At 36.5% G+C, this 8753-nt stretch overlaps 1 protein-coding gene across 1 annotated transcript in view; it reads right to left on the bottom strand.

Moving 5' to 3' along the window:
- Window positions 1–608: 608 nt before the first annotated feature.
- Window positions 609–8753, bottom strand: part of AGTR1 (angiotensin II receptor type 1) — a 46927-nt gene continuing 38782 nt past the window's right edge. The window contains exon 3 of the mRNA XM_082690303.1: window positions 609–2570. Within this exon, the coding sequence (XP_082546429.1) occupies window positions 1442–2521 (1080 nt within the window). The 5' untranslated portion in view covers window positions 2522–2570 and the 3' untranslated portion in view covers window positions 609–1441. The remainder of the gene's footprint in view (window positions 2571–8753) is intronic.

The raw sequence follows: 8753 nt of genomic DNA, 5'->3' as shown, positions 1-8753 counted from the left end.
TATCAGAATGTATTTGTATTTTGTAATGTTATTCAATTATTAAAATGTTTTAGAAAAATATTTAATGTTGTAGCAAGCTAACAAGCTATTACATTAAGTGAAAAATCTGTATACAAAGTACTATACATATTCTGACTCAAATATCATGATTTGTATATGTATGTATGTATGTATAATGAATACAAAAAAAGTAGAAGAAAATGTACCCAAATGTTTAAAATGGCAATTTTTAAGCAGGAGAACTAAATAAAACTTATTTTTATGCTTTCCTACATCTTTGTGTCCTACAATGATCACATGTGTAATTAGGAAAGTCCTATTATTAAAAAAATTATGTATAAAATAATGTTTTATTTTAGTGTTAAAAGAAATGAGTTTTTTTTTTACTTTGTTGCATGAAAAACTTTGAAAAACTCAAAAGGGTATATTATATGCTGGACTAAGATGGAATAAAATGTAATATTTTCCTTTTCAATGGCAGAATATAGAATCTATAAGCAATAGCATTAAACTATTATATTAAAGTTGTATTAAAGTTTAAATGGAAATGTGTTCGTAGTTATATTTTAAAAATAAATCAGTATCCATTATAAGTAATGAAGATTAAATACATTACAATAAAATTATTTTAATGTAAATATGTTTGCCAGATTTTAATCAAGTAACAACAGTTTAGAGATATGGTTATACAGATATAACATATATTTTTTCTAAATGTAAGGCATACTTTATGATATATAATCTTTTTACCACAAATTTATATACTTCTCAGATATGAAACAAAACTGATATGACTAGGAAGACACTACTACTTGGGTTATATCTCACTTTTTAGTATCTATATACAAATAAACCTATTAGCTGGCATATTTTGGCAGTGTGAATCAATGACATTAGTTGAATTTCACAAAAGTTTCTGAAACTTGACGATTACTGCTTAGCAGGTCTATGTACAAAATGTACAGTAGCAGGTACAAGTGGGTCAGAGTTGCTAATAGGTAAATAGGAACAAAAGCTTTACTGCCCTTTGGAAATTGGGCAGAGCCATCTTGAGTTCTGATCCCCTGTTTCCCCTCTCAGGGTTTAACATATTCCAAATACCTTTATGTGGAAATGAAAAATAGCAGAAAAAGAGGAGACTGGGGAGATGGCATTTCTGCCAGTAAAATTTTTCCAATCAACACATTCATCCAGTTTCGGACATCATTCTTTGAGTGGCCCTCATCTATCTAATGCAAAATCTGGCTTTGCTTTGTTTTGCTGCACAGGGAAAGAAAAGCTTTTGTTCAGAGCTTTGGAATGGTTCGTTGAGACTATAAAACCTTTTTCTTCTTAAATTCTGAGAAGTAGCTAATGTTCATTTGGTAGTGAAGTGCTGTAGAGGAATGTTTTTCTTGCTCCTTCTTTCACAAGATTACTTCACTGACAGGTTTCAAGTGTGTCACTCAACTTCAACACATGAGGCAGACTTCTTGGTGGATGCATTTCCATGATCTGAGGGGCGATAGGAGAGTGTGCTCATTTTTGTTGATAGGCTTGAGTGGGATTTGGCCTTTGGGGGGATATATTTCAGAAGCTGGAGAAAATATTTTTTAAATTTCTTCCCCAGAAAGCCATAAAACAGAGGGTTCAGGCAGTTGTTAAAATAAGCTATGCAAATTGTGATAGGCATGGCGGTGTCAACAATATCTGCAATTTTACAGTCATGTATGATGCCCAGCTGGATCAATACATCCAGAAAAGTGAATATTTGGTGGGGAACCCAGGAAAAGAAAAAGAAAAGCACAATTGCCATAATTATTTTGAAAATATCATCATTTCTTGGCTTGTTCTTCTGAATCTCATAAGCCCTCTTTAGCGTCTTCCAAATAAGAGTGTAACTTGTAAGAATGATCAGAAAAGGAAACAAGAAACCCAGTATATTCTTGGTTAGGCCCAGTCCAATGGGGAGGGTTGAATTTTGGGATTCATAATGGAAAGCACAAACTGTGATATTGGTATTCTCGATGAAAAATACGTTTCGGTGGATTATAGTTGGCAAACTGGCCAAGCCAGCCAGCAGCCAGATAATGATGCAGGTGACTTTGGCCATAAGCATTGTGCGCCGAAGGCGGGACTTCATTGGGTGAACAATAGCTAGGTAACGATCAATGCTTAGACATGTAAGTAGAAACACACTGGCATAGAGGTTGAAACTGACACTGGCTGAAGCAATCTTACATAGGTAATTGCCAAAGGGCCAGCGGTATTCCATAGCAGTGTAGACAGCCCACAATGGCAAGGTCAGTAAAAAGCATAAATCAGCCAATGCTAAATTCAGAAGAAAAACACTGGCTACAGTCTTCAGTTTCATGTAAAAGTAAATGACAATCACTACCAGGCTGTTTCCAAATATTCCAACCACAAAGATGATACTGTATAAAGTAGGGATCATGACAAATATGTAATTGTGCCTTCCAGCTTTGGGACAGTCATCTTGTATTCTTTTAATACCATCTTCAGTGGAAGAGTTGAGAATCATTTTGATCTCTTGGGTTATTAATTAGTCTTAGACACTAGGCCAGATGCACCTAAAGAAAATAAAAATAAAGAGGTAAAAAAATTGAACTTTCAGTTATAAACATAGCTTTGTTTTTCAATAATAAATACTGTAACTCAACTTTAGTCTTAGGAAAAAATAGATCATATTTTTTGGAGAAAAACTGAACCAAGAAAGTCTAATTTACACATTGAATCAGTTTTTCGAATTGCTTTTCTAGAAAGTGATAAATATCTTCCAGATAAATACCCTCCAGACAAAAATGCAAAGGACCTAGATAAGTTTATTCACTGAATAAACTTATCTAGGTCCTTTGCATTTTTTCTAGAAGTAAATCCTAGCTTCCAAATTAATTAAAACTCCTAATCTAAATCTCAGAAAATAACACTGAATTAAATTAGTTATTGAGGAAGACTTGAGTTTTTCCAGAGGTAGATAAGGCTAATTAATTTGTCTTTAACCTTAGAAATGTGACACATCTGTATCTTATTAATCAAACCATTTCTTTCATTTCACAATCTTTACTTAAATATAAACCTTATTAGCATCCTCCCTGAAGTTGTCAGAATAGCTGCCTCTAGGTTATGGAGGAAATTGGTCATTGTGGGAACTGATTTAGGAAGGGATAAGGGGGAAGGCTCAAACCTTTGTGGAAAAGTATTCTTGTCATGGTTTCCCAGGCCACTTCAGGCAATACCCACTTTATTTTTTAACTTCAAACTCAGTCTAGCACAAGAGACTGAATCTTCTAACTTATGTGCTTGCCAGCCATTTCTGGAGTGAACTCTGAGGTTAACCATCTGTATAACAAGAATGTCAAGTGAGCAGAATAGGCCAGGATTATCAATAAAACGTGTCTTTCATGGGGGCTTAAGATAGTAGCAGTTCTTTAGGATTTTCAGAAGACTCAGATGCTCAGGAATGAGCTCCATAAAGACTTCTGCAAATATTTGCTTCAATAATTTACACAATAAGTAATCGAGCTATTCATTTATGTGATTTAGAAAATCAACACATTCTGCCCTAGCAGAGTCCATCAGAAAACCCATAGGAGGAAGGCTGAGGATGCCATGAAGGTAGTAACATCACACCATGTGGCACGGGCACTCTCTGAGGTAAAAGCTCAGCATCCGGCACAGGTGATGCTCACTGGGTGGGGAAAGGGTTCTGAGTAAAGATCCTCTTGCTACACCAGGAGCAGGTCCCTAGAAGAGCATGGCTGTACTTTCCTGCTGTAGCAAAGTATCCTGGACAAAATAAGATACTACTAATCTTCCCAGGATAGCTGTGCTTGGCATTCAGAAGAGCTGGACAAATATAAACACCTAGTGTTCATCTTGGTGTAAAGTCGTGCTGTGATAGGGATGAGACTCAAGTAGCCAGATCTTAAGAGAACACTAGGAAGAAAGAGTTTCTTAAGTGGCCTCTTTGCCTCTCCCAAGAGGTAGTTATTCTTATCCAAGGTTTTGGCTTCATGTCCCCATTATCTCCTCCTTTTATACTCAGTCTTACATAATTGAAAATTTTTTTCTTCTCTTTTCATTCATGGGAGCATTAGTATCCACAGACAAGCAAATGTCACATCCTCTGTGGAGCCCTTCTGACTTATCTGGGCAATTGGATGTTTCATTTTCTAAGCCACTTTGGCACTTGGGATGCAGGAATTGGCACTATATTATAATTGTCTGTTGACCTGTCTTCTCCACTGGTAAGTCAGCTTTTTGACGGTAGGGCCTGTTTCAAATAATCTTGTTTATTGATGGAGGCCCCAGCCTATTCCAGGGGACAGACGATAAATAATGCAGCCAGAGGATACAAGAATGAGTAAATAGCATATAGCTTAAAAGCTATGAGTATAGCATATTGAGACTGGTTTCTACAGGGTTAAAGAAGTAATTTACATTTTGTTCCTGAAATGATCTTATAGAAGATACTTAATGTTAACCTGGGTCTCACTTTGGATAAAAAATCAAAACCAAAAGCAAAACCAAACCGAACAGACCAAAAAAAAAAAAAAAAAATCCTCAGTACTTTTAGAAATATGTGGTTTCTAAAACAGAAGATGATGAAAAGAAGGGATAAATATAATGGAAACTAGGGCTAGTCTCTCAGGGAGATATGACCTATTTCTTCCTCACCCAGAAGGATTTCCCTACATTTTGCTGATTTTTCAGTTTATTTTATTAAAGTTACTGAAATTATGCCAGTTTAGAAGTATGCATTCCTTTAGGTAAACAACTATTCTCTATTAAAAATTAAATGCTTCATAAAAGATTTATGGGCTAGCAGTCATTTACGCCTTAATGTGTATTAATTGACTTATTTGTTCTTTTAACATCTGGCTAAGATCAGTTGGATTTTGCTTAGGAAAAAAGTGAAAATGTCAAGGTTAAAGGATCTCAAAGATTAAAAAGCAGCCTGGGCGAACTCCATAACTGAAAACTAGGACAGAGGTAAATATTTGTTTCAGCTTTGCCATAAGGGCACTAACAGATAGGAAGGAATAAACTTAATATTTTAGAATCCCTTGGGTGCCATGAGCTTGGGTGCTTGAAAGTAGGGAGGAAATTTTCCTCTTTCTCTTCTTTCTTTCTTGACCCTAACTCTAAGAATACACGTCTCAGGCTGGCTCCATTAATACTGTGTCTGGAATGAGTAGAATTTTATTGATTAGTCTGGAACTATAAACATCATTTATTAAAGAATTTCTATGGGAAAAAGTTTGCACTTTGGACTCCAATTGGACTTCAATTCCTTCACAGTGAGGTTGGTTTCTTTTTCAGTTCCCACTGATCCATATATATTAATATTTAATATATAGAAGCCTGCTCTGAACAACTAGGGAAACATACCTGGATATTTTAGTAGGAAATTTATCATTAATTAATTAATTAATTGTTAGAGATTTTATTTATTTGTCAGAGAGAGAGAGTGCATAAGCAGGGGGAGGAACATGCAGAGGGAGAGGCAGGCTCCCCACTGAGCAAGGAGCCCAATGCAGGACTCTATCCCAGAACCCTTGGATCATGACCTGAGCCAAAGGCAGATGTTTGACTGAAATTTCCAGGCGTTCCAGACATTTATCATTTAAATGTGTATATCACTTGAGAAACTCCAGACATCACATCGAGTATACTAATTAGAAGAACATTTTACATAAATATTTATGTAAGTAATGACCAAGACTTCCTGTCCGGTAAGGAAACAAATTTTCTCGTATTTGAGGGGATCAGAAAGAGGAGAGGAATTTTAGATGATAGAAACGGAGCAAGCACAGGGAAGCACAAATGCAAATAGTGTGTTCAGTGGGCAGTCATCCACTTATCATATATTCACTGAACACCTACTATGTGTTGGAGTTAGGGATGCAAAGTGAAAAAGTTCATATTCTCTTTTCAGGCATTTGAGTCTACCAGTGGGGGCAGCCAAAAGCTTTAAAGACAAAATTATCTCCATTGCTGAATACTATACCATAACAGGGTCATATGGAATAGTCTGTATTTACCATTGACCCAGCTTGGTGTGGTGGGAGACTGGGGGAGTGATCAGGGGCACTTCCCACAGAAGATGGCATTTGGACTTTGGAGGATGTATGGGAAACAGAGGGGTAAGAACTTAAAAGGCGACAGTGGGTCAGCCGAGGTAGATAAGAGACTGTCATCACTTGAACTTTTCCCTCCTTATGAATGTCTGCATCATCATCCATGGGAAACTGCTGTTGTAAATTTACAGATACCACACAACCCCCTGAACAGTGGTGTAGGGTCTGAATGTGCGCTGGATGTGAGGGTGACATGGGGCCGTAGTGATGTGCAAGGAATATCGTTCTCAGTCAGCATTGTTGCCGCTGATAGACTTTCCTAGAGAAACTGGATTCTCAGGAAAGAGGGAAAATTGAACTCTTTTGATTAGTAGGCATCTGTGATTGATAAACGAGTGAGAAAGAGTAGGGTCTTTTCTCTTTGAAACTGAAAGGATGCTTTTTTTTTTTAAGACTTATTTATTTATTTATTTGACAGACAGAGATCACAAGTAGGCAGAGAGGCAGGCAAGAGAGAAGGAAGGGAAGCAGGCTCCCCGCTGAGCAGAGAGCCCGATGCGGGGCTCAGTCCCAGGACCCTGGGATCATGACCTGAGCCGAAGGCAGAGGCTTTAACCCACTGAGCCACCCAGGCACCCCTAAGGATGCGGTTTTGATGAGGAGCCAAAGGAAAGGGATGTGATCTATTAGGAACAGCAAACTTAAAAGTCCCAAAAAGCAGCTATTTTTCATTGTACTACTTCTCCCAGTAGAGTTTTAGGCAGGTAGGATGTACTGATAAAAAAAACATAGGAGGATCCATCTCTTCCTATTTCTTGGTTTCATCATATCTTTTACACAGGCTCTGTGCCTTATATGAATTCCATAGCACCATTTCTTCTTAAGGGGGAAAGAGATGGGATTTGGAGTCAAAGCACTTATAATGGGGCATGCATGCCTGCATGACTCAGTGGGTTAAGCCTATGACTTTGGCTTAGGTCATGATCTTAGGGTCCTGGGATCGAGTCCCACACTGGGGTTTCTGCTCAGCAAGAAAGCTTCCCCCTCTCTCTCTGCCTGCCTCTCTGCCTAACTGTGATCTCTCTCTCTGTCAAATAAATAAATAAAAGCTTAAAAAAAAAAAACACTACTTATAATGGAATCTTCCTCTGCCACTTAGAAATCTGTATGGCTCTGGGTAAGTCACCCTATTTCTCTGAACATAAGCCTCAGTTCCCTTATTTATTATTATATTTTATTTATATATAGATTATATTATTCCCATTGAAGGAATGGGAACAATGATTCTTAGTGTACATGATTGTTACAGGAATTAAATGAGATAACCCAAAAGAACTAGGCATATCTTTCAAACAGAATGCATTTAATAAATGTTTTTTTTTAAATTTTTACTATTATTTTTTGAATGCAAGATAAACGTTGACCTAGCCATGGCTCAAAAAAAAAAAGATAAAGTTTATCTTTGGTAAGTTTTTTCTGTTGCCATAAAAGGTTAAAAATACCAGGATGTTCTTTCAAAGTATGAGTAAAAAAATCATCTTAAACAGCTGAATACACTGGCCATGAGTCAGGTGGGAACTTTCGGTCTGCTGTAAACAGAAGGTTGGCTCATAGTGGCCACCCTACATTTATCCACTGCTTGCTTTCATTGTAGATACCTTGTGTTCCTTGACAGCTTCCTTTATTCTTAAAAACAAGCCCAAGACAGAAGGTTTTCTTTTCTTTCTTTCCTCTTCCCTTCCTACCTACTACCTACCTTCTCTCCCTCCCTCCCTTCATCTTTCAGTCTTTTCCTTGGTTTCTTTTTAAAAATATTTCCCCAAGACTTTTGATTAGAATATTAATACCTTCTTAAGCTTTTAGGCAAGCCAAAGCCAATCTAATTAAATTGTTCATTACAAGCTCCTTTTAAAATGAGTTTTCAATTTAAGGAAAAAAAAATACCACATAGTTTCCTATGATAATAAAGAGAGAACTAAAAGACAAAGTAATTATATTTTAGAATAATCTTCTATCAAAGTATCTTTCTCAAATATCTAGAAGAGTAGAGTAGTGTTTGTAAGTCATTTGCTTGGAGTGTTGGGCAGCTCAATAAACCATCCTGTTCAAAAGTCATTCTCTTTATTGCTCTTATTTTATAATTCAGACTTTAAAAAACAACTGTTTCTGCTCCTCTGTGTTTTTTTCTCTCAGTAATGAATGAGGCATTCTACGGGAACAACTGTTAGTCAGTATCCATTTGTGAATTCATTGAATCATAGAAGTTGGCAGTAAAATTTTTAGGGTTTCTACTTGTTTCTTTTTCAAATCCACTTGTTCTTACTTCTTAACCTTCTGTTCTTATTTTATGGGGTCTATTTGTACCCTTATCTCTATAAACATTTTGAACATCTGTATGTTAAGAGCCCCTATCCAATTGTTTTCCTATTTGTAGTTCATAGCTCTTCTCATGTAGATTCTATTTGATTCATCTACCGACCCTCTGCTTGGCATTTACCTACCTCTTAAATTTTGTAATCTTTGTGAGTTAATCTGTAGTGGTATTAACTTCTTTAGGAGGCTTGGTGTCTGGATGATGATAGCCTGTGAAATTTCTGCTTGGGTATACAATAGTCACTTGATCCGGATAAGTTTTTAATACTAGTTCTCAGCCTAGTTTCCAATGCCATACTT

Source organism: Mustela nivalis, assembly GCF_964662115.1.
Source record: "Mustela nivalis genome assembly, chromosome: 1".
Classification (NCBI taxonomy): Eukaryota; Metazoa; Chordata; class Mammalia; order Carnivora; family Mustelidae; genus Mustela; species Mustela nivalis.
The sequence above is the reverse complement of the archived record's forward strand: the minus strand, read 5'-3'. Positions and strand labels throughout refer to the sequence as shown.